Source organism: Gekko japonicus, unplaced genomic scaffold, assembly GCF_001447785.1.
Source record: "Gekko japonicus isolate JY-2015 unplaced genomic scaffold, Gekko_japonicus_V1.1 scaffold630, whole genome shotgun sequence".
NCBI lineage: Eukaryota > Metazoa > Chordata > Lepidosauria > Squamata > Gekkonidae > Gekko > Gekko japonicus.
Genome location: NW_015162498.1, coordinates 660700 through 687203, shown reverse-complemented (window position 1 = coordinate 687203; position 26504 = coordinate 660700). Strand labels below are relative to the sequence as shown.

Sequence of the window (26504 nt, the reverse complement as noted above, 5' to 3'; positions counted from 1 at the left end):
CAGAGCAGCTTACAATCGCCTTTCCCTTCCCCTCCCCACAGCAGACACCCTGTGACGTAGGTGGGGCTGAGAGAGCTCTTTTGAGAACTGCCCTTGAGAGAACAGCTCTGAGACCCAAGGTCACACCAGCAGCTGCCCGTGGAGGAGTGGGGAATCAAACCCAGTTCTCCTAGATTAGAGTCCACACTCTTAACTACTACACCAAACTGGAGGTGGATAAACCTGCCTTTCAACCTGTGTAGGAGGACCTAGAACCAAATCTGCCTCGGTTGGAAGGGAGTGGCCAATATGCAATGGGAGGTGTCTGTGACCAGGGAGGTGTCTGTGACCAACTTGGCAACAACCCTGCCTATTTGGGGCAGGGGGGAGGGAAGGCGTAGAATACAGTCTGGTTCCAGGTAAACTGAAAAGTGTCCGCCAGAGAGCGTGGGTCTGTGCCTGCTCTGGAGCAGAAAAGGGGGGCTTTGGAGTTGAGCCTTGTGGCAAAAGTGCCACTGTATGGAAACCCCATCTTGCAAAAATGGGAATAATATAATCTTGATGAATGGACCACTCATGTCTCCTAATCTGCTGAGTACGTCTGCAGTGACATTTTCCAGGCTGAAAATATGAATGGCATGGAGGGATATATGGTTTGCAGTTGCCCATTCCCAAATGGCAGTGGCTTCCTGATGCAAAGGAAGGGAGGCGGTACCCCCATTTGTTGATGTAAAACATGACTATGGTGTTGTTGGTCTGAATTTGGACCACCTTCTTATGCAGCAGAGCTGAAAAAGAGTTAAAGACATAGCGAATTGCTCTCAGTTCTAACCAGTTAATACGTAGAGCCCATTCAGTTCTGGACCATGTGTAACTGACACATCTATCCCCACAGTGGGCACCCCAACCAGAGAGGGAAGCATCTGTGGTAACTGTGATTTGAGGAGAATGGGAACCAAAGTTGACTCCTGTAAACAGGTTAGAGTTGAAGGTCCACCATTGTCATTCTTTTAAGGATTCCCCTAGGGATAGAAAAACGGCAGTTCTGAGAAAACGGCATGGGGTTAAACGTTTATGAACCAATTCTGTAATGGCCGCATTTTCAGGCAGGTAAAGGGCCGAAGCCATTAGACCCAATAATTTTTGGGTGGTGATGGCTTTTTGTAAGTGATTAGACAAGAATTGCCCAACCATGCGTTTAATAGATAAGGCCTTGACTTCTGGTAAGAATACTCCAGCCACAACAGAATCCAGTCTAGCCCCAATAAAGGACATTTGTTGACGGGGAATTAGGTTCGACTTTTTTCCCATTAATATGTAAGCTGAGCTTTTGGCAAGTGTGTAAGGTCCATGACAAATGTCTCCGGAGGTCTAGAGCAGAAGGGGCAGTAAAAAAGCCAGTCATCCAAGAAGGGGAAGATAGAACATCCCTCAGATCTTAAATAGGCAACTACCACTTCCATACACTTGGTAAACACTCGAGGAGCAGTGGCCAAACCAAAAGGCAGCCCTATATTCTCGTAAGAACCGTAAATACTTCCTATGAGTCACCATGAATCAGAATGCGAAAATAAGCATCTCGGAGATCCAAGACTACGACCCAATCTCCCAGGCTGAGCAATTGTGAAACTGACAACAAAGAAACAATTCTGAATTTCCATATGTTAAGGAAGAAATTGAGACCTCTCAGATCCAAAATAGGAAGTAAAGTAAACCACCACCTTTTTTATTCACCCGGAAAAATCTGGAGTACTAACCAAACAACGAAGCCAAGGGGCTTAAGTTTCAAACTGCACCCTTTCCCAACAACACATTTAACTCTTGGAAAACTGTCAACTGCTTGTGCAGCCATAATCACTGGAGGTAAGTGGGCGAACTCTAAACAGTAACCATTTTCAATAATGGACAACACCCAGATATCATAGATAATGTTGTGCCACTCTGGTAATTTATTTATTTATTTATTTATTTATTTATTATTTAAATTTATACCCCGCCCTCCCCCATAGGGCTCAGGGCGGCTTACAGGCAAGATAAAACTTGCAACATCAAACAACAATACAAAATTACCAAAATATATACATTTTAAAAGCATATTATACAATTTAAAAACCCATCCTCAATCACATGAAGTGCTCGGTGAAACCAGGACTCCCAACCCCCCAAAAGATGGCGGGATAGAACCAACGATTCCTGGGAGACAGTCTATAGCGTCGCTATTTATTCAGATGTTCCAAAAGATCTTCCCGGGCTCTTTTCAAGGCCTAAGAACTTGGACAAACTGTCATGGAAAGAGGGGTGAGGTGAGTTGGTACTAGTTGGAAGGCTGGGAAGCCTGTACGTAGTCCTTTTTAGTCTGGTATTAAAGAGGACTAGACTCAGACCTCGAGTTAGGCCTATGATGATTCTGTTGAGAAGGTTGGGAGGAATATCTTGGTTGGGGATACTGTTAAGTCTGCTGATGGTAAGACTGATGGAAGCTCTGGTAGGACAGTGGGAATCTTGACTGATACCTAGGCCTATACAGAGGAGCCTGTGATGGAGTTATTCCAAAAGAGTGAGCTGCTGTTGATTTTTTGCAGGAAATCATCAGTCTTCAATGAGAAGAGCAAAGAACCCTCAAAAGGTAAGTCTTCCACCCGTGTGCGCGTTTCAGGAGGGATGATGGGTGCATGAAAAACGTGATGTCCTGGCTCAAGTGGAATCTAGAAACTACCTTACGTAGAAAATAAATGCTGGGTCTTAGCACTACCTTATGGTCATGGAACTTTACAAAGGGATAATCAGCTGTAAGCACTGTAATTTCTCTTACTCTCCTTGCAGAGATAACAGCTACTAGGAATTAAACCTTGAAGGAAAATGCTCAAGAGAGCAAGTGGCCAAAGGTTCAAAGAGAGGTTGTATTAGATGGATCAACAACAATGACAGACCACTGAAACACTATGGGAGCCCTAGGCGGATATATGTTGTAGAGGCCCTTGAGGAATCTTTCAGAAACCTTTGGTGAAAAAAGGGTTTTCCCTTCCAAAAGGACATGGAAAGCAGAAATTGCAGCTAAATGGACTTTAATAGATGGATTTGATAATCCCACGTCCCTTAATGACAGTAGGTATTCTAACACAAGAGTCAATGGGCAGATGACAGGAGACACGGGGTGTAGTCTAGGATCTTATCATGACGTCTAGTGCTCATGGACATTATCTAGCTGTTTAACAATTGTTCCATTCAGACCATTTGTTCAGAGTAAGGATGAAAGTACTCACTTGGGGATATGGGGTCATGGTCCCACATAGTGTCATCAGGGGACAGTTCCGAAGTCAACCCCAAATTGGCTGTGGACCTGCATTCCTCCTCCTCTTCGGAACCATAAGCAATCGGTCCAGAGTGAGGGGTGTCTGTGGCCATTCCATCATCTGCCCCATCCTTTCCATGCATGGTTCCGACAATTCTGACCATCCTTGATGATACTGGCAGCAAGAATATTGTTCCTATGGTTCCAAATGTTTCCACTGAGAATGTGGGGCAGGAGGTCCTAGAATGTGTTCCATAGGCACATCAACTGACGGCTCCAGTTTGCACACCGAAAGGGACCGTGCTGGTGACAAGGAGATGGAATGTGTGGGGTAGTATACCCACTGATCTCAACAATGGTCTTTAGAGCCAGCTCTGGTTCCTTTGAGACTGGCTTATCCAGTTGTATCATTTGTACCCCTTGAAGTATCATTCCCATCATGTACCCCTTGAAGTACCATTTCCATCAAACCTGACCAGTGAGCCTTATGTTTAGACTTTGATGTGTTTCTTCAGTGAAGGTTCAGAAGAGGACCTTGACAGAACTTTTGTGTGTGTCCCAGAAAATCTTTGGTTTGGATCTGCCCTTGGAACCAAGTGGGTCGAAATCATCGACACAGGGCAGGAAATGTGGTCAGAGACTGGTTTAGGGACCAAGGATACAGGCTGTTTTACTGGGGCAGATTGCTGCTGGGTTAACAGTTGAAGAGAGAGCCTTTTCCCATAAAGCAGCCTTGAGGTGAGTGGCGTAATCCGCTATGGCTTTTGGGGTACACTGCTAGCAGATCTTACATGCCAATATGTTACGGCTCTCCCCACAACAGGCAAATGGAGTGCTTGTCCATTCTCTTCATGTTTGTTGAACAAGAGGAGCCCTTTTTGAACAATAGCATTTTATTTTGAAAACCAAAAACCACGAGGTAAGTAAGAACTGTTTTTCTCCAGCAGTGGCAAAAAGAGAACTGAGGGAGAGTGTGGAGCCCCTTCCTGGAGTACATGACTGTTAGGTGGGAAAACCGCTCCAACAGCTCCAGTTGGGAGGGGCTCCTCCTACTCTGTTACTAGGCTAGCTAGAAAATCTTCTAGTGGCTGGCCTGCACAGTCCCATGTATGCCTGCACAGGACAATGATGATGATGAACTGCCTATTATTTCTTAAGCCTGCACAGTCCCATGTATGCCTGCACAGGACAAGGATGATGAACTGCCTATTGTTTCTTAAAAGGCATATCAGTATTTATTTATTTGATTTATATACCACCCTCCCCGCGGACGGGCTCAGGGCAGTTCACAACAGTCTCAATACAATACCATTAAAACAATAATTAGGACAGTAAAACCATAAAATACAGCGCAACAAACTAATTCTGATAAGCAGTACTGATATTAAGATCCAGGCCACCAATGTCAATTCAGCAGTGCCGATGTTAAGATCCAGGCTGCTGAGAGGGAGATAGCCAGGAGAGGAAAGGGACATCTGCCGCCTCAGCCAAAGGCCTGGTGGAAGAGCTCCGTCTTGCAGGCCCTGCGGAACTATAATAGATCCCACAGGGCCCTGATCTCGTATGGGAGCTCATTCTACCAGGTGGGGGCCAGGATCGAAAAAGGCTAGTCAGACGTCCCTGGGGCCAGGGACTACTAGAAGATGTTGATTTATGAAGAAAAACCTTGTTGCACTTACCTGTAACTGTTGTTCAACTAGTTGTCTCAGTGTGGGCACACATGGGACAGCGCACACATGAAGGCCAGCCATCGGAAGATTTCTAACTAGCCTAGTAACAGTACAGGAGGCACCCCACCCAATTGGAGTCGTTCGGGCAATTTTCCGACCTAACGGTCATGTGCTCCAAGGAAGGGGCCCCTCTCCCTCCCTCAGTTCTCCTTGGCCATCGCTATGTGCCAGCAAATTCAGAGTCAAGGAGCTCACAGCAGGGTAGGAGGGAGGGATGTGTGCCTGCACAAAGACAACTAGATGAACAACAGTTACAGGGAAGAGCAGCACTGTTTCATTGTCGTTCTGCACAGTCCCACGTGGGAGACTAGCAAGCTGATTTACCAGGTGGTGTGGTGAGCGATTTACTGTAAGATCGAATGTAGAACTACGGTCCCCACCAAAGTCTCTCTTCCCATATTAACGTCCACAGAATAATGCTTCATAAAAGTGTCTGCAGACAACCACATTGCTGCCCTGCAAATGTCACCCAACGGAATGCCTTGCCGAAAGGCAGCAGGGTCCCTCCTGTCCTCCGCTGTCCTCTGAAGTTTGCTCAACTTCATGCTCGTTGCATCTATGACACTGTCCAACCATCTCATCCTTTGCCGTCCCCGTCTTCTTTGACCTTCAATCTTTCCCAGCATCAGGGTCTTCTCCAGTGAGTGCTCCCTTCTCATTTGGATGCCAAAGTATTTGAGCTTCAGTTTCATTATCTGGCCTTCCAACTGCATTCCAACCATATTGCTGCCCTGCAAATGTCACCCAATGGAATGCCTTGCCGAAAGGCAGCAGATGTTGCTTCAGCCCTCGTGGCATGTGCTCATATCTGTAAAGGACACTGCACCAATGCTAGCTTGTAGGGTCTCTGATAGTAGAGACAACCCACCTGGGCACCGTCTGAGCAGACGCAGCTTTCCCCTTAGAGGGACCAGGAAAGCAGACAAATAATTGGGGAACCTTTCTGAACTCACTTGGTTCTCTTTAAATAAAATGATAGGGCATGTTTTACATCTAATGTGTGTAGCCATCTTTCTGCTGCCGATGATGGAAACAGGAAAAAGTTGGGAAGTGAAAGGTCCTGGCTCAAGTGGAATCTAGAAACCACTTTCGGTAAAAAGCGAACACTGGGCCTTAATACCACATTTTGGTCATGAAAAGGGCTGTAATCTATCCTATCCTCCTGGCAGATGTAATAGCCAATAGGGAGGACACATTTAAAGAAAGGATATCAAGGGAGCGGGTGGCTAAAGGCTCAGAGGGAGGCGGCATTAAATGAGAGGCACGGTCTGCACGGACCTTTGGGGTAAATTGCTGGCAGACCTTACATGCCATTACATTGTGGTTTTCCCCAAGGCACAAAAGACAGATGGCAGTGTTCGTCCATACGAGTCATCTTCATAGAGAAAGAGGAACATTTTTTGAATAAAGACTTCTTTTTTTTACAAAACAACAGGAGCTAACTAGGAATGTTCTTCTCAAGGCAGCAGCAGCAGAGAGAACTGAGGGAGGGGGAGGAGCCCTTCCCTGGAGCATGTGACCGTTAGGAGAAAAGCAGCCCAAATGACTCTGATTGGGAGGGGACCCTCCTGCTCTGTTACTAGGCTAGCTAGAAATCTTCTGGCGGTTGGCCTGCAAACATGCACAGTCCCGTGCATGCACAGAACATGCACAGAACGACAAAAATGGTAGATACAATTGAGAAATCAAGACTCTGCTTTTAGAGGAACATGAGCAAAAAAAGACTGTGGATGAACTACTGCTTGCTGAGAAGCACTGTGATATGCAGCATAGTGCAAAACTTTGAGATGGCCACTCCATTACCTCTTTTTTCCCATAGCTTTACTGTGCAGGGTGTCAACAAATCAAGTTACAAATGTAAGTAGAAAAATCTTCTGGGCAGACTTGACATAGCTGTAAAAGAGCACCTTCAGCGAGTTTTTAGAATATAGTATAAAACTTTTTTAATATACCATATTTCTATACACAGGAGATTAGTACTCCCCTGGTGCATGCCTGTATGAAATGTATATAGCTATATTAGACACAGTTATTCATACAGTTAATATGCAGCCTTTCAAACAGTATCTTTCATACCAAGACACTGCATATTTCATTCCTTATTTCTATTTTACAGTTCTCAGATGGAACCCAACAAGCTATGATTTAGATCTTTCAGTTGTGGATGCTGTAGTCCTCCTCTTTCTCCACTGTCTTTAGTGATCATGGAAATACTGTGGGCAATTCCTTTTAAGAATTCTTGTTTATTTTCTTCCATACAAAGAAAGATATATACAGATACATAAAATTGTTTTCAGAACCAAATGTTTTGTTTTACATAGCATCTCAAGGAGGTGAAATATTGCACTTTAAGCCAAACATATTTGAACAGAAGCCAGTTGTATTGTCAAAGAGTACTTCAAAGCTTAAAAACCCTTAAAGACTTCAAAGCGTGAAGACTGAAAGAAATGTGGTAAAAAGTGATCTGGTGCTATTGTATCAAATGCATGAGTAGATATCCTGCCCAAGGCAGGAACTTCTTCAGTCTGTGGCCACCGCTGGAAAATGCTCCATGTGCTGGCCTCTCCCATCCACTGCACACAGAAAAAAGGGCACTGGATGTCAACCATGACTCACGGGATGTAGAAGGGGAACTGCTGCATAAAATCAACTCAACTTCCATTCCTGGCTGCTTTTTGTAGTTGTATAGATGATGATCAAAAACTCTTCCCACATGCAGATTCGACTTCTGTTGGCTATGAAGTAACATGATTAAGGCAATGGACCTTTAACAAAAATAAAGTTCTCTTACTGCAACCCAATTGGTCTTATCCTGCTGGATCATAACAGAGCAAATTGTCTGTATTCATAAGCCTATCTGAATGATAAGCTGTGTGTGCTAAGATGCTACAAGCCCCGTTTCTCTCCGATTCCAGCACCCAGGCCATGTCCCACAGTCAAAAAAGAAGTTCCACCAATCAGCTGTAGTGGAAAAGAGGTGAGGTGTTTGTGGATGGTGGTGATAGATTTAGCCCACCCTACTGGGTCCTTCCCATCAGATCGAACAGTAGGTTTTTGAAGGCTATGCTGGGTATGAGAACAACTGGACAGGAATCCATGTAACGTTTAAATTTATTTCCTTATGATTGCAGAAAGAATAAAAACTAAATTTCCTCACTGAAAGCTCAGGAGTTTTGTATAAGCAGTTCTTTCTACAGTTTTTGACAAACAAGTAGAATAAAAACATTTACAATACTAAAGATGCCGCCGGTCCCAAGTCTTAAGTCTAGAGAGAGAGAAAGCAGGATGTACATATTAACAAATTAAATAATAAATTCAACTGCTGTACCAAAACATTTTCTGCTCAAATAAAACCACCATCACACCATTATATTTGCCACATACATTTACTCGGGATTTTTACGAATTCCTTTATAAATATCCATAATATTTTAATTTGGTACTACTGTTTCATAATTTTCAAATACCCCTAATAGAGAAGGGATATTACAAAAGAGGTGTATTTTGAGCACATACAGACAATTCAAATTCAGTTTTCCTTTTTAATACTTTAATTCTTGACCAAGTTGCCAGTGAGTACACACTGGATTCCTAAAATCTTGAATGTAAACACACAGAAGACTGATCATTAATCATGGAAGACAGTTCAGCAAAGGATGTGTGGGTGTGTGCCATACTATAAGAATCAAATACTAACGAAGAGTTTATCAGGGATTTCTTATCCAGACTTGGTTTGGAATCTACAATACTTTGCCATATACAAGATACAAACATGATTTAGCTAAAAAAACAGGGAACTGCTTGTTCATTATTTTCCTCTAAAGACAACCTTTTAGATTATCTACTGTATCAGCATTTCCTCCATACAGACAAATTAATGCAGGATGTACCCTAAAATGATAAGAAAAAGAGGGGGACATCTGTTACACCTTTGTTGCTTTCCTATGCATTTCTCTAAGAACAGAGATCGATTAACAAAATAAAAAGTTCAAGAAAATCTCCACTTTCAACTGCGGTCAAATAAAACAGTTACTATTTTTACAGCCAACGGTTATATGTTGAACAATTTACCATGGGATATTCATGCAGCCAGTAAGCTGTATTCGTTTCCATGTGGAACAATGAGCCTGAGTCTGACCTATAAGTAGTTACTGTCCAGTATACAAGTGAAATGACATCAGAGTATTCTGTAAAGTGTTTATAAGCAATAAGCAAATGTGGATCAACTACATAAGACTAGGTTCACATCCTGAGATGTCTCCATTTAGTTTTGTCATGCAGTCACAATACATACATATACATCCATGAGAGACAGTCCGCCCCAACATTCTGCACACTTGATTGAAATGTGAATGTAACACCTGGGTAGAGTTTCAGGCATACTTCTGGACTTAAAATAGTATGCATAATACACTGGATTTTATGCAGACAGACCCCTATGCAAACATGGCATGCAAAGTGGGAATAACAGGTAGGAGTAAGGATGATTCCAGTCACCCCCTATCCAATGGAACATCTGCAGAGGACTCTGGGTGAAAGAGGAGGCAAGGTAAGACTACCTAGCATTACCCAGCTGACTCCATCACTTTGGAATCAGATAAAACAATCCTCCAGTGTCCTAGTCTATCTAAGCAATCCATTATTTGCTTTTCCGCTTTTCCACCGGGCATATCAGTGAGAGCGACGGTATGCCAGCCAAGCCTTGCCAAGCCGCCAAGGCATGTACTTTGTATAGGTAGATAACAATGTGGTCGATGTCTAGTCGCAATGATATACCGAGCTGCTTTTACTTATATTTATAGTATTTATGTAAAGTTGTTTTATGGATCGATTGTTTTATGTATGTTGGTTTTATTAATGCTGTGAGCTGCCCTGAGCCGCTTCGCCGGAAGGGCGGGATAAAAGCCGAATAAATAAAAAATAAAATAAAAACTATTATTTAATCTCACCCTTCCTCCAAGAACATCGGGGCTTCCCCTCCTCCATTTTATTACGCTGAAACACAGTGAGTAGCCTACGCTGCCCCAGTGAGCTTCATGGCAGAGTAGGATTTAAACTCAAATCATAGTCCAGTCTCTACGTCAGACTGCCCAATATTGTCAAACCAGCCCCTCAATAGAGAAGAGTACGGATTTCCATAATGAAGTTGCTCTTGTGGTCAGGTGTGTGGCCATTGTGCTTTCTGTTCCTATTTGCTGGTCACCATGCCAGTGTCTAAAGGAATATGCAGAAGCCTAATGGGGAGCTTGTTGTGCAGAAATGCAGTATGGAGGCAATTGCAAACTTGGCTTTAAATAAGCATGCTGGTTCTTAAGTGCAGAATCCTGAATGACAGCACACTAAACTGGTCCGCTGGCAACTACTAAAATTTCTTGTCAATATGCTTTGTCATACCTGACAAGAATTTCCGATGTCCATTCCATTAAATCACCATCTATATTCCAAGGGTAGGTCTCTTCCGCAGACTCCACATTTTCTTCACTGACACAGTCCTTTCTAGTTCTCAGATGAACTTCTACTGCCTCAACAGTGTACGTCTCAACAAAGGGAAAGCTAAACTAACACACAAAAATATTTGCACAATATTGTTAAATTCTAACATATGCCTAAATTCAAGACCTTGCTTCATTTGTCCTTTTATAAAATAAAAAATTACCCCATGCTTTATTTTTAGAAAGAAAACATTCCATTAATTATTTTAGGTGACCTAAAAGTATACTCTTTCCAAAAGAATTAACTTCTATTCAAGCAGAGGTCCATCAGTGGCTATTAGCCACAAGATATAGATAGGAGCTCTGGGGCAAGTGATGCTCTGTCTTCTTGGTGCTTGGGGGGGGACAGTGGGAGGGCATCTAATGTCCTGGCCCCACTGGTGGACCTCCTGATGGCACCTGGTATTTCTGGCCACTGTGTGACACAGAGTGTTGGACGGGATGGGCCTTTGGCCTGATCCAACATTGGCGTCTCTTATGTTCTTATGTTCTTAAGATATGCATGACATGGTAGAAAGTGCTATCAAGTCGTAGCCAGCTTATGTAAACCCCGTGGGGTTTTCAAGGCAAGCGATTAATGGATTTGGTTTGCTATCGCGTGCCTTGGTGTGGCAACCCTAAACTTCCTTGGTGGTCTCCCATTCAAGCACTAACCAGGGCCAACCCTGCTCAGCTTCCCAGAGCTGACTACCCTGGCCATTCAGATCAGGGTATGACTAGCATAACGAATGATTATTTGCTGTCTGACACGATTCTCCTTTTCTGATCTAATTGTTCTTTCCTTGAAAGGAAATCCACACCATAGTTTTCAGTCAGGAATACTATTACCTTTTGGACAGAAGGCCTTGGAACCTGCACAGTGTTTCTGTGGGTGGAAAGACTGTGCCCACAGAGCACAACTACCTCCCTTCCCCCCATTGCTACAGCTAAAATACACCCCAGGAGGATGTGCCCGTGGGGCATTTAGAGCTGAAGTGGGGAATGTGTGTGTGGAAATGCAATGCTAGTTTCAAGCCAATCAATAAAGTTGTCAGTCAAGACCAGGACTTTTTTTTTTGTAGAAGCAGCCCAGCAGGAACTCATTAGCATATTAGGCCACACCCCTGACAGTGCAGCTCATTAGCCTATTAGGCCACACCCCATTCCTTTCCTTGGCTTGCCCAGGTGCCCTGGGGCTGCAGGGAGCCTGGGCAAGCCGGCCCTTGGACAGGCTGGGAAAGGCTGGTGCCCCCCTGGCCCGCCCGCCTTGGAGTCATCAGGGGGTGGTCGCTCTCCAGGCCTTCCCTCTGTAGCCACACATGCAGAGGTTTGGGCTGTAGTGGGTGTGGCCAACTCTGAAGCCAGCCGGAACTCCGTTCCTGTGCGTTCCTGCCCAAAAATAGCCCTGGACTCAAGACCAAGAGGTTCACTACAGTACGATCAATTGGTGTCTTAAATCTGCACTGGAATGAATATTCTCTAGAATACAAATATCCCGTGTAATTTAGTTTTGAAATAGCAATACAAATGTTTTACAGCTTTACAATAGCCCAGTATCCAGTTCCACACCTAGCTCAAAAGTGTGCCTACTCCTACGCTGATCTCACTTGGCCTAATAAAAGGTCACTTACTATCTTCTTCATACCTGACCTGCTCAGAAGATTTAAAAACATGCCTTGAGTCCAGCTTTGCTTTTGCTTCACAGCTAGTACTTTAACGAAAAGAAGAAGAAGAAGTGGAGGAGGAGGAAGATGAGATTGGATTTATACTCTGCCCTTCACTACCCGAAGGAGTCTCAGAGCGGTTTATAATCTCCTTTCCCTTCCCCTCCTCACAACAGACACCCTGTGAGGTAGGTGCAGCTGAGAGAGCTCTTTTGAGAACTGCTCATGAGAGAACAGCTCTGAGAGAACTTGTGACTGACCAAAGGTCACACAAACAGCTGCATGCAGAGAAGTGGAGAATCAAACCCGGTTCTCCCAGATTAGAGTCTGGTCACCTAACCAGTATACAGAACTGGCTCTCAATATTACTGTGGACTGTACAGTTTGGAGCTGCATTTGTTTTCCTCTCTCACTGGAGTGAGACATAAGAAATATAAAATCAGCCTTTGCTTGTCAGCATACAGACTGTCAGCTTGAGATATGCAACTAAAAAAATTCAAGCATAAACACTGATATTCTGGGTTATTCAGGTCCCCAATACTGGATATTCCCAAACGTTTCTTCAAATATTCAGGATCAGGATACCTGTATTGCTGATTCCCAATTATTGATCCAGATCCTGACTGTATCTGAAAAAACCTGATGTTATTTTTTTTCCAGCTATTTATTTGGACTGGATATATCTGAGGATACATCCCTACTGTCAACCACTACATGGCCCACCTGCATTCTATTTTCACAACAGCACAAAAAATTTGGTGTGGCAAATGATGCAGTGGTGTTCCTTCTTTCCACATAACATGCAAAGACTCAAAGATTATCTGAACAACCAATCAAATACCTAGGAAACTTTAGTGGTATGGTATCTGAAATGGTGATTATTTTAATTGTGGTCTATGATATTTTGGGACAATCAAACAAGAGACATCCCAGTTTGGTGCAGTGGTTAAGTGCACAGACTCTAATCTAGGAGAACTGGGTTTGATTCCCCCACTCCTCCACTTGCAGCTGCTGGATGACCTTGGGCAAGCCATAATTCTGTCAGAGCTGTTCTTGAAAAGAGCAGTTTCTGTCAGACCTCTCTCAGCCCCGCCTGCCTCACAGGGTGTCTGTGGTAGGGAGGGGGAGGGAAAGGAGTTTGTAAGCTGCTCTGAGACTCCGAGTGAAGCGCGGGATATAAATCCAATCTCTTCTTCTTCTTCTTCTAAAATAAAGTATCTGGAACCCATAATGTAACATAAGAGAGCAGCTACCTTTTAAGATTACTGGGGGGGGGGGTTGAAGCTACTTCCAGTCATCTGGAATTAACAGAATCATTACCCTGCACTGTCATGTTGGCATGTTATGCTTTTCCCCACCCTTCCTCCATGTCAGGGGGGGGGTCGTCGTCGTCAAGATTTAATTTAAAGTGTACACACACACCCACACATCCAAAATTCTTACAACATACACAAGGACAGGCAAGCATACCCTTTGTTATGTAATGTAAAACTTATACTGGCCACCATCCCATTGTATGTTTAGTCCAGTACTGACTGCTGGCTTGTCCCTCCTATAGATTTACTGTGTGTGCATCTGCTATATGTTTTCGTGTATGCATTGTCCCTTGAGCAGACCTGTGTATCTTTGGGACCTCCGTCTCTGGTATGTACCTGGAAGAGATAACAGAATCATTACCCTGCACTGTCATGTCGGCATGTTATGCTTCCCCCACCCTTCCTCCATGTCAGGGGGAGGGGTCATCGTTGTCAAGATTTAATTTAAAGTGTATATATAGGTTATACAAAAAGTAATGCTGTGTACACAAGGACAGGCAAGCATACTCTTTGTTATGTGATGTAAAACTTATACTGGCCACCATCCCATTATATGTTTAGTCCAGTACCCAGTACTGACTGCTGGCTTGTCCCTCCTATAGATTTACTGTGTGTGCATCTGCTATATGTTTTCGTGTATGCATTGTCCCTTGAGCAGACCTGTGTATCTTTGGGACCTCCGTCTCTGGTATGTACCTGGAAGAGAGTTATGCTCCACTGAGAACAATCTACTGGTGATCCCTGGCCCCAAAGGTATCTGACTGTCCTCAACCAGAGGCAGGGCTTTTTTGGACCTGGCTCTGACCTGGCGGAACTCTCTATCAAACACCACCAGGGCCCTGCAATTCCGCAGGGCCTGTAAGGCAAAGATGTTCTGCCAGGCTTTTGGTTGAGGACAGCAACGGTTTTCCATCACAGCTGGCCCCCTTTTCATCTTTTCCTCCATCTTTGCGCTTCAGCCCCCTCCTCACCCTGCCCATGAGATGGCAACACAGTCCGGAACGGGCAGGAAGAAAATTATTGATGCCATCTGAGATTACGTAATTGATTTATAGATTTTATTTTAACATTATTTTAACTGTTGTACATCACTCAGAGCCTTGTGTGTGCAGGGATTGGATGATTCACAAATCTAAAGTAATAAATAAATAAAGTGTTCTCTGCATGAAGTCAAAATTAAACTATTCACAGAATTAAAATGAGTCACCATTCCCCTTAAACCCAATGCAGACTATGTTCAGATATACTATTTCTGGGGTTTTTAAATCAGTTTAGCAGCTTTATTCCCTTATAACTCTCATTATAAGATGCCTAAATAAACCACAACAGATGGACAGAAATAGGCTAATCGGTATTAGTCTGATTGGTGATTTTCAAAAATCAGATAAAAGTGGGCTAATGTACTACGACAAGAACCTAAGTCTTCTTATGAAGACACTAATATCTCCTGTAGTGCATTTACCTCCATTTTAAACTTTTGCTTTGTACTTCTATATGTTTTGTTTTAGATATTTTATGTTATGCCTGATGTGTTTTTGCTTTCTGCTGTGATGTTCTGCTTCTACAGTTGCTAAGTAAGTAGTTAAACAACTCTTGGTAGCAAGACAGAAGTAAACCTTTACCTGGTTTTTTATGCCTGCATATCTTTTCAGGTGTTTAACAAATTGTGGGCGAGAAGTGTTCCGGACAACAATAAGAGCTATGCTTCCATCATTCAATCTAAAAAGAAAAGAGTACAGTTACAGGAGTAAATTACACACCTGATTTTGACCTCATTCATAACTCATCTGCAACCAGCACTTTCAGACATATTAAAATACCAATTCAACAGTGTTTTAATATATTCAAAATGCTTCAGGTTTTGAAGCCCCAACTGGGGGGAGGGCGGCATACAAATCAAATAATAAATAAGTGTATACTCTCTTGATGATCCTTACAACACCACAACAAAGAAGAACAGTACTATAGGGACCAAAGCCCGAAAAGAGGCTGCTTAATGAATTCCTGGCGAAGACAAGATTTGAACTGGGGGATTCCCTGGTTCAAAGTTCAGTCTCTTAGTTGTGGTCAAGTTAGAAAAACTGCATTTTAGCATCTACATTTTCCTAAAAGAATCTGTACATATCATCTGGAGAGGAAAAAAGCTGGAGTTTTCATTATAACAATTTTAAAAACCATCTATAATACATGTGACAAAGTAAAGGTGATGATCCAAACTCTTCTACTAGAGAGAAATAAGGACGCCATTACTCTGAGATGTTAAAAAGTGCCACTGGCTCATACAAGCAGCACTCGGTATAAAAGCTGGGCTTCGTGGTTCCCTGAATGACGCCTGTGACAGAATTGTCCTCTGACAGCTCTCTGAGTGTAGATACCATCTATGTAATCATCAGCTTCTATGGCTAGCTGCCAGTAAGAGACAGTACAGTATCCTTAAAGGAAGACACATCAACAACATTGATGTTGTACATTTTGAGAGAGAAAAAAGAAAGTGAAAGGTGAATGGTCTACTGGTAGAGCTATAAGCTTTGACCACCAACAGCTTTTCAGAAAAGAGTGAAAACCTAACAGAGTGAGCAAATGGCTCGGCAATAAATATAAAACTTTCGTTTGTTTTTCAAATCACTAAAGATGCTCCAGGGAGCCCAATAAACAAACACATTTGTTTTAATTTGTGTAAGAACCAGATCACCAGCTCAGAAAATGTCTTATTCTAGAATTCAGTATGTATAAATCAATTGGAAGCATGCCATTAATTATACACTTTATTGCAAGGTTTTAGAGGCAGAAGCTATTTTTACATTACTTCCAGAAGAAGGTTCTTCTGATCACATCTTGCAAAGACTCCTAATAAAGATGACTTCAACGAAGTGCTGCTTTTATATGAAACTGGAGTGAAGTAAATAAAATTCCTCCTAAATAAGCCTCAGCTTAGAAAAGGACTGGAAAAGAGTGTTAAGCTCCTTTATGTATTGAGTTCTGCCATAAAAAGAATTAGCTGTAAAAGTGGCTTTGCGATTAAAAATGATCACCTCTGTAGGTCACAAAGGAAACATTAACCAATATTTCTGCCGTATGAGCACAGAGCTCTCTTTTTCAAGATGAATATTACAAAGCACTCTTTGATTTATACACAAAAAGAACCCGATGATTTTGTGACCGGATAAGCTTCCACTAACTGAAGGGGGGGTCATTTTCTGCTGAGACCCCTCCTCCCACAGCTGCGGACCTCTGACCCTCCACTCATGCTGTTCCTGGGGTCCCTGCAGGGCCTGCATTTCGGGGAGCAGTTCCAGGTGGAGGTGGGAGTCAAGGAAATTTTATCTATTATATTTATTCTTTTTATTTTATTTATTATTATATTTTTTATATCCCACCCACCCCCACAAGTGAGCTCAGGACGACTCACAACATATAAATTAACAGTAAAACCGATAATATATAAAAACAAGTAAACAATGTAGATAAAGCAAGATGACACAAAAACACTAACAGTTCAAAGTCCCCTGTAGCATTTTAAACAGATGATAATAGGTAGCCCAATTTACAGCCGTTTTTAAGCAGATGGTGGTAGGTACCCTGATACACAACAGTGCTCCATAGGTAATAAACAGTATCTGAAAGGCACTGCGTGGGCACCAAAGGCACGGGAGGCTGAGATGATTTAATGCCCACTGCCTCAACCCAAGCCTGGTGAACAGCTCTGATTTACAGGCTCTGCGGGACTGTAATAGATCCTGCAGGGCTCTAATCTCAGATGGGAGCATGTTCCACTAGGCTGGGGCCAGGGCTGAGAAAGCCCTGGCCCTGGTTGAGGCTAAGCAGGTGTCTCTTGGGCCAAGGATTATGCAGGAGGTGTTGATCCGTGGAGTGCAAGGCTCCCCGGGGCACATATGGGAAGAGGTGGTCCCGTAGATATGCTGGTCCCAGACCACGTAGGGCTTTGAAGATCAATACCATTATCCTGAACCGGATTTGATATTCAATTGGCAGCCAATGCAGTCGGTGAAGCACTGGCTGGATGTGCACCCGCACAGGCGTTGCTGTCAGCAGGTGTGCCACTGCATTCTGTACTAGTTGTGGTTTCTGGATCAGGTTCAAGGGTAGCCCCATGTAGAGCGAGTTACAATAATCCAGCCTGGAAGTGAACATTGCGTGGATCACTGTAGCTAAGTCCTGAAAGGTGAGATCGGGAACCAGCTGCCTGATCTGCTGAAGATGATAAAAGGCCAATCTGGCAACTGTGGTGACCTGGGCCTCCACAGAAAGCGAGGGATCCAGGATCACCCCAAGGCTCCTCACCCTCAATGATCGTGCTAATGACACCCCACTGAGCACTGGGAGTTGGATTCCCGATACCATACTCCCACAGCTCAGGTACAGGACCCCCGTCTTTGTTGGATTTAATTTCAGCCGGCTCTGCTGCAACCATCCAACCACGGCCCCTAATGCCCGGCCGTCCATCAACAGATAAATCCCATCCCTCCCAGTAGAAGTGTCTTCTGTTAATGAAGATCTACCTGGGACATAAGCCAATGTGTTTGTTTTGTAACAGTGATCCGTACAAGTACAGAAGTGTGGTATTTCTAGTGATAGTGTTGGGAATTTTGTCCCAAGCATTCCTATGTCACCCCAGCAAACCTAAAAGATGCTCTTTAGGCAGAAAGGCTTGAGCAAGCAGGCTTTACTTCACACAAACTTGTGCTTCTGAAGGTTTTGGGGAGGAGCACCTAGTGTGAAATGCGAAGCAGTACCGTATTTTTCGGACCATAAGACGCACCTGACCTTAAGACGCACCTAGTTTTTAAAGGAGGAAAACAGGGGGGAAAATATTCTGAACCTTTGGTCCATAAGACGCACTCACTTTTCCTCCCACTTTTTTTGGAAGAAAAAGTGAGTCTTATGGTCCAAAAAATACGGTACTTTTATTATAGAAACAATTTCCAAGATTTCTGAGAGAAACACTCCTGGATCTGAATCAAACTGAGGGCAACTTGCCCCATCATAAAACACTGTTTCACGGTGGAGAGACAGAACAGATTTGTGATACAGCAATTGGGGGGGGGAGGATTTAGACATCCTCCTTCATCTAAAGTACAAACAAATCCACTGGGCTATCACATGCCCCTTAATTGAGTTTAAGCAGGTCTTCGGACATAGCCTATCATGATTTAAATGTTATGTTACATTTGGAAATAATCAGTCAATTCTTTATCAGCCAATAGCGTACCGGATTCGCTTCAAAGTGCTGGTTCTTACCTTTAAAGCCCTATATGGTCGGGGTCCAGCTTACCTGAGGGACCGCCTTTCCTCATACGTTCCCCCGCGAGCACTACGGTCTGGGGCGCAACACCTTCTGGCAATGCCAGGCCCCAAAGAGGCCAGGCTGGCTGCTACCAGGGCCAGGGCCTTCTCAGTGGCGGCTCCTACCTGGTGGAATGAGCTCCCGGAGGAGATCCGGGCCCTGCGAGACCTTGCACAGTTCTGCAGGGCCTGCAAGACGGAGCTCTTCCGCCAGGTGTATGATAATCATTATTGTTCCATCTTAGCCTGGCCCTGGAATAAGGAACATCAGCGTTCTCCGGAGCAGATGACGCTGAACTGGCAGAGCAGCTGTAATCCACCATCTTGGGAAATATCATGTTGGGAAATATCATGTGAGAACAACTAGAGCACTTTATTAATAATAATGTTATTGTATTGTTGATATTTTAAATGGTTTTAACTATGTATTATATTGGCGTATGCCTCCGTGTAAGCCGCCCTGAGCCCGCGTAGCCGGGTGGGCGGGGTGTAAATTGAACCTATAAATAAATAAATAGAAATGCTTGACACTATCTTTCATGACTTGCATATCCAGAAGACCAAATTATGTAAGAAATCCTAGTTTAAGAGGTATATTCCTTCTCCAAAGCTGCCTTGTCAGCAAAAACATTTAAATCGAGATGATACACTCAAATGAGTCTGGTAACCAATTTCCATACCCAGTAGCTAACCAGGGGTTATGTGCATACTTGTTCCCTGGAAATGGGATGTTATAGTTTGCAGTAGTAGCTGTTAACACGGCAGCACCTCTATCCTTCTAAAATCATCAACTTCTCGGCCACACATACACAAAGAAAATTAGTTAGCTCTTCGAGGAGTGTATGTGGTAGCTGCTCCAAACCACATTAGGGAAAGGGCCTCTAAGGGGCTTAGAAAAGGTCCCCAAACTTAATTTTAACATTCCTGGTCTAGAATATATCTATTATTCAGTACACACTTTTAAAGAGCTACTACAAGTTATTTTCTTTGCCAGGAGGAATTATATATTGTTGTTATTATATAATTGTATTAAACAATTTATTTATTTATTTATTTAAACTATGAATTTCATGTGAAATAAATGCTGTAAGCAAAGTTTGATTCCTGGGCCATTTCGTGAGGGTAGGGAACACGTGAAATGCATTAACTCAAAATAATCAAATTATGGAAAATTTTCCATTTTTGGATAATCTTAAACTGGCTCCTTGGTATTTTATTATTTATTTATAAAAAAATTTTAAACAAAATGCTGCTAGACAATCTTTTGTGCAGAAATGGAAACAACAGGAACTGCCAGGTAAACCTTCATGAAATTAAAATATACTGCAATGATGAAGTCTAATGAAGACAGAACAACTGGAATATTCATGGAACATTATATAAGACACACGAAAATGGCTTCTACAGCCTAGGGGGGGCTTATTTTGAGTAAATTTGTTGTAGTCATTTTACTTTGTATGTCTATATGTTTAAATATTTATATATGTTTACTTTTGTAATCTAGCACAATATAAATGAAAAATTAATAGTCAATAAGCAAAATGGTTTCTTAAAAATTATCAGCACACACACTATATATATCCTGTATTTTAAAATCTTTTATTTTAATACAGCTCTAACTGATGCTTATATATAGTCATCAGAAAAATTCCCTGTGAGTTAAGGTATATCATATGCTAAAGCAAAGCAGTAGATTTTGGTCAGGCCACAGTCAAAGTAACTGTTTTTACAAATGTTGCAGTCAGATAGTGTCAAAGATTCCCTGACAATAAGAGAGTTGATTGCTTTACTGGTTATACATGATCCTGGCCCTGCATTGTGCTGCATTTCTTTTTGTATATCATTTTTTTTACTGCAGCTTTAATATTTTTATTTGTTGTGGCGATTAAGTCTTAACAATAAATTGAAATCAATCAGTCAAATCCAAAGAACCGAGTTCCTATTAGCAAAGCCCCAGGGAGATTATTACTAGATGACTACCACTTAAGTCAGACTTGTAAACTAATTTAATCACTGTAATTATCCAATGATTATTCTAGTTAGATGACTTGACCTTATGTGCCTGATCCACAAACTGATTACAGTTCCTCGGATTAGAGGAGTCCGCTGCCATCCCGCTCTAGCCTCTGCATCCCCCTTCCCCCAGCCTCAGCGGGTCTAGACTGCTCATGACGCAGGCACGCATTCTAGGGAAAGCAAGGTTTTTACAATCAGATGTCAGAATTGAGAGACATTACTGTAATTCTCTAAACCCTTACTGACCTGGTATTAGGAGCCAAGCCTCTTGGTGCCATTGAACATAGACAAGGGATTGCCATAATGCTCACGTTCAGGAAGTGACCCTGGATCCTGTCCCACTGATCCTGGCTGTCTAAATATAACATCACACTTCATTACTTCAAGCATATCTAATTCCCTGTTATAAGTGATTAAACTTGAACACTTACCAGATTTAAGCCTTTCTTGCATCTTTCTAAAATAAAAAAATGAATAAGTAAGGGCAGTAAAGGATGTAAAATAACACATTAATTAAAAATGTGATGTGTTAATGGGGGGGGGGAGAAAGCTTTTAACTCAAGAGAGTTGGATCCCACTTCATCAATACTGGCTCATGCTGAGTGATTCTTCTTCTATCCCAACTAAAATGTTCACTTGCACAAGGCATAATGCAAGATGTTTTGCACCAAAACTCAAACTTCCCTCTGTAATTCTTCCAAACAGGTCAATCAGAATCATACATTTCCAGGTATGTTATGTGTAATCACTTTTTTGGCCATGAATTGACACAGTTACAGCTTCCAACTTCAAATAAAATGGACTTTGGACCGTGGCTCTGTGTAGTTTGCCATCAGAAATTGTGACTTTTGCTGAAACTGTAGTGATACAGTACCAAGTGATTGTTGAACATTCCATGAGGAACATCTAACAACAAGTAGCTATAAATGCTGGAAAAGCTCCTCTTGATTTGAAAGTGTTCATTCAGGGGGGCAACTTACCTGTGCTTTTCTAATCTTGTCCAAATGGAATTTTACAACAGAATACCCCTCCCACCAGAGGACCTCAACTGTGTTTGGCCCTATATGATAAGGGGTGAGGAAAAGCATGGATTGCTGGATTTTTAATTTTTTAATTTTAAAGATTAATTAGGGTACAGAATTCATAATATCTCACCAAAATATAGTATACTTCATTTGCCATTTTTCTACCATTTTATTGATATCTTCAAAAAGTAAACATACTTAATCCCTATTCCATCTAAGCTCCATATATAAACAGAGATTTATTTGTTTTTAGCTTCATAAATAAAAATAAATTTAAAAATTGCTGGATTTTGATCCTATTTTGTGGGATTGCACCAGTGGCTTTGGGAAAGCTTGTGGATTCAGTCAAGGAGCCCAGAAACTGGTGTGTTGACTGGGATAGAAACTTTGCCAACTGCTGCTGAGATGCCATGAGAACCAGTCTGCACAGGACTGGGTTCCACACATAAGGAGAACAGCCCCCCCCCCCCACGGACTGTTTGTATGCACACTCATGCTATACTCCTGTACTTTTCCTTGAACCCTAGCCTGAAACTCATCACTGGAAGTCTCCAGAATGCACTGCTGATTTCTGAGACAGCATATAGTCCCCAGGACACAGGTGAACACCTGCAACTCTGACAAAGTCAACCAGTCTCATGACTGATAAGAACTCGACCAACACATTGTTTTGAGATACTGGGAAGATGTTACGGGCTTGGGTTTAGCAGTCTGGGTGCCAAAGTAAAAAATTAAGAGGGAAAAATTAAGTCACACCTCTGTCTCCACCTCCTTAGGAGTGACATACTACCATGGTACTGCCCCTGCCCAAGGGAAATATAGAAAAGGCAAAGAGGAAGGCAGGTTGGGGAACAGCTTTAACTTTTTGAGCAGTTTTTTTAAGGCCATAAGTAGCCTTCCTGTTTAGGGCCTGCCTGCTTTGAGCATGTCTTGAGATTTCCAAAGGCCTGTCCTCACTCTGCCCTCCCTTCCTCGTAATTCTCAGGAGTCTGAGTGTTGAGATGCCCAAAAGCCTATGAAGGTTGTGTAACATGCTGTTCAAAATTCATTTGGACTTTGCTTTGCCATGCTTTGTTGAACTTGTATTAGTCTAACTTGTTATTCCATAGTGTTTTACAAAGCTAGAAGACGGCAACCTGAGGAGGAGGATGCAGAGGAGCAGTTTGGTGAGCTCCCAAACAGGTTCTACTCCCAAACCAGAAGCTATACAAGAGGGACCTGAGGAAGGAAATGGCTCAGCAGAGAATGAGCCACAGGAGACATATTTCTCAACATGTTTTGCCTATTTCACAAAGCAGATCGGTATTTTCCAGGCCACATACTGATAGAGGGAGAGTGTATAGAAATATTGATTTCTAAAAGTCTCCTGCCTTCTCCTGTGATTACATTCTGATGACAAGCTGTGCCTTATTTCCTGTTGCAAGCCAAATGGTGAGGCCAGATGGCCTGAGCAACTTTATAACCCACATTCCTTCACACCTTTCTGCTAAGCTCTAGACTGCAAGGCTCCACAATAGGGCCCACATGCAGCATGTCACGTACACAATGAAGATGCTAGGGTTTGGGTCACCTGACTGCAGGCAGGGTCCCCAAACTTCTAACCAATCCTCATCTACCTGATGCTGACAACCATGGCAACCAGCAATTGGCCACACACCCCTGCTGCTCGTGATTGGCTGAATGGCCACGGCTAATTATGACTAGATTGGGGTATAATTCCGTTAGTCCATATGGGAGTAATCTCTCTTGCTCTCTTCTCTCCTCTTGCCATTGTCTGTTTATTGCACCTGAAATGCTGTCTTTTGGGAAACAAAGAGCTGCTTTGTGAACTGGATTTCATACTTGTGTAAGATGGGATCTCTCCTCAAGATCTCTTGGTACTCACATGGACTCTGGACAATCCAAGTGGTAACTATGAATCTCATTAATGTGTAGTTATGGCAAATAGCCATAGCCTTTGTTATTTTTGTATCCTAATAGTCTAGTTGCTATGCTCTGTACTGAATAAAGATCATTCTTATTTCTAATTGTTTCTGATGTGTAACTTAAACTCCAAGACTAAATCCTGTGGCTGACACTGACCACACCAAGCTACCATATTAAGAATAAAGTGTGCATCTCTAAGTAGAGCTGCTGATGTGTAAACCCCAGATGCCAACTAAGGCAGAGACTATAGAAAGAGATTCTGGTGGCAAATTGTTCTGAAAACCAGAGATGGTATAGAGTGTTGTTTAATGTGCTGAAAGTGCAGGGTTCCCTCGCATTCCTGGACTGGACTGAGTGGGTTAATCCTGTACAGAGACATACATCCTCAGGACAATCAGACAGATAAATAGACATGATAGCCACACAGTCAAGGGCACAGAGAAGACAAGACCAATCATTCCTGCATAAAAACAAAGGAACTGGAAATAATGCACAATTGGAGGATACTCGACAAGGCTGCAACTGGAGTATAGGGAGAGGGGGAGAGCAAAGTGGAAGAGTTAGAAGAATACACATAAGGTATGTCTTCAGAAGAATAATTACAGACTTTGCAAAGTTTGAGTTCATTTCCATGGGGGGGCGGGGGACAGAACAAACAAAATAGCCAACATTATGCAAGTCTTGCATCACGCCTTGGGCATTTACTTGATAATGGTAATGTACATTACCTATTTAAAATGGTAAGAAATTGTTTCATTACCACTTTGCAGAATCCAACCCAAAGTTTAAAGCACGCAACCAAAACTAACAGTAAACAGAGGCAAAGTTTTATATTGATATTAATAATGGTATTTTTTAAAAGCAGGTTCTACTCTGAAATAAGTAGGAACTACTTCCTAGTAAGGTATATTTACAAGAAGCATACTAATGACAACTTTAACAGTGCAATCCTAAACAAGCTTACACACTTCTAAGCCCAATGACTTCAATGGATATGGTGTTTAGGATTGCATTGTTTATGGCTTCTATCACAATTTAAAACTGTAACGACAAATATCTAATTACTTCCTTCATTCAAAAGTTATTTCTGAAAAAAATTCAAGTGGACCTGATCCAACAACACTTAAATCTCACTGAGATCAATGGAACTGGAGTTAGACCCAACAAGTGCTAGCTGGACTGAAACAGCTGTTAATTTGTGACTGCCTGGCTGATTTTTACTTACCCATCCTTCTCTGAGGCAGTTTGTTGCGAGTACATCAAAGGCAAGAATGATAATTCACAATCTTCGGGTCTGAGAACAAGAGAAGTAACTGGCACTCTAAATCTTATGTATGCTTACATACAACCTTAAATATTTACATAATGTTTATTGTTCGGATATATTAGAAGACTAGTATTGATTATTAGTGTAAATGACTAGATTATCTGAACAATATTTTTTCAAGTTCTCTAAACACAATTATTGGATTTGTATAAGCTGATACCTAAAGAGTAATTAACACATGGAATTCACTGCCACAAGTAGCAGTGATGGTTACAAGCATATACAGCTTCAAGAGGGGACGGGATATACATATGGTCTATCAGTGTCTATTATCCACAATGTACAGATGGAACACTATGTCTGGGGCAGTGATGGTCTGTATTCTTGGTGCTTAGGGGGCAACAGGGGGAGGGCTTCTGGAGTTCTGGCCCCGCTGGTGGACCTCCTGATGCACCTGGGTTTTGGCCACTGTGTGACACAAAGTGTTGGACTGGATGGACCACTGGCCTGATCCAACATGGCTTCTCTTATGCTCTTATACATTTCAATTAATATTTCCTTTTTAAAAGGCCATGTTTAGGTAGAAATCCTACAACTGCCCTTTTATCCTAAGAAGGATTCAAAAATTAAATAAATCTCTCTTACTTCAGGCTTGCCAGTGTCTTGATCACAGCAAAATTTTTCCGCTGATCTGAAGGCATCCATCGATGCTTTTCAGCAAAAGCGAGAGTCCTTGATCCAAAACCAAACATAGCAGAGAAACCAAAGCGAAGCAGTTTGGTCGGACTACTGAAAGAACATATGTCTACTGGTTGAAGATGTCCTGAAATGTAAACAAAATTATTTTGTTTTTTTCTTTAACAATCCCCATAGGGCTCAGGATAGATTGTGATCACATTGAAACATTAGCTTTAAACATCATATTAAAACTTAACATGATTCTTTAGAAACCCAGTGCCCTTATATATGTCTCTGTCAGTATTAAGCACTAGAGGTGTTCATTTGGGTCTACCCAAACCAAAAGTATACCTGAAAAACACCTCCTCGGTATTTTTCAGGAATATTTCGGTTTCCCAAATGTATCCAAACTGAGAGCCAGTTTGGTGCAGTGGTTAAGTGCGCGGACTCTAATCTGGGAGAACTGGGTTTGATTCCCCCACTCCTCCACTTGCACCTGCTGATGTGACCTTGGGTCAGTCACAAGCTCTGGCACAGCTGTCCTTGAAAAAGAGCAGTTTTTGTCAAGAGTTCTCTCAGCCCCACCCACCTCACAGGGTGCCTGTTGTGGGGAGGGGAAGAGGAAGGAGTTTGTAAGCCGCTCTGAGACTCCAAGTGAAGGGCAGGGTATAAATCCAATCTCTTCTTCTTCTTCTTTTGGAAGAACAAAAAAAAATCCCGAAAAAAACCCTAGATATATTTGGGAATTACCAGCAAAACCGGCTGCCCAGCAGAACCTCAGCAGAGCTTGAGCTCTGTTGGGCAGTCCTGTTTAAACTGGGCTGCCCAGCAGAGCC

The 26504-nt window shown here is 42.5% G+C and overlaps 1 protein-coding gene across 1 annotated transcript in view; it reads right to left on the bottom strand.

Annotated features, from left to right (window-relative positions):
* Window positions 1-8819: 8819 nt before the first annotated feature.
* The window catches only part of CERKL (ceramide kinase like), a 70531-nt gene continuing 52846 nt past the window's right edge, over window positions 8820-26504 (bottom strand). The window contains exons 7-14 of the mRNA XM_015406079.1: window positions 25636-25813; window positions 24976-25017; window positions 22308-22338; window positions 22216-22229; window positions 21019-21123; window positions 15075-15171; window positions 10396-10559; window positions 8820-8892 (exon numbers count right to left, since the gene is read on the bottom strand). Of these exons, the coding sequence (XP_015261565.1) occupies window positions 8820-8892; window positions 10396-10559; window positions 15075-15171; window positions 21019-21123; window positions 22216-22229; window positions 22308-22338; window positions 24976-25017; window positions 25636-25813 (704 nt within the window). The remainder of the gene's footprint in view (window positions 8893-10395; window positions 10560-15074; window positions 15172-21018; window positions 21124-22215; window positions 22230-22307; window positions 22339-24975; window positions 25018-25635; window positions 25814-26504) is intronic.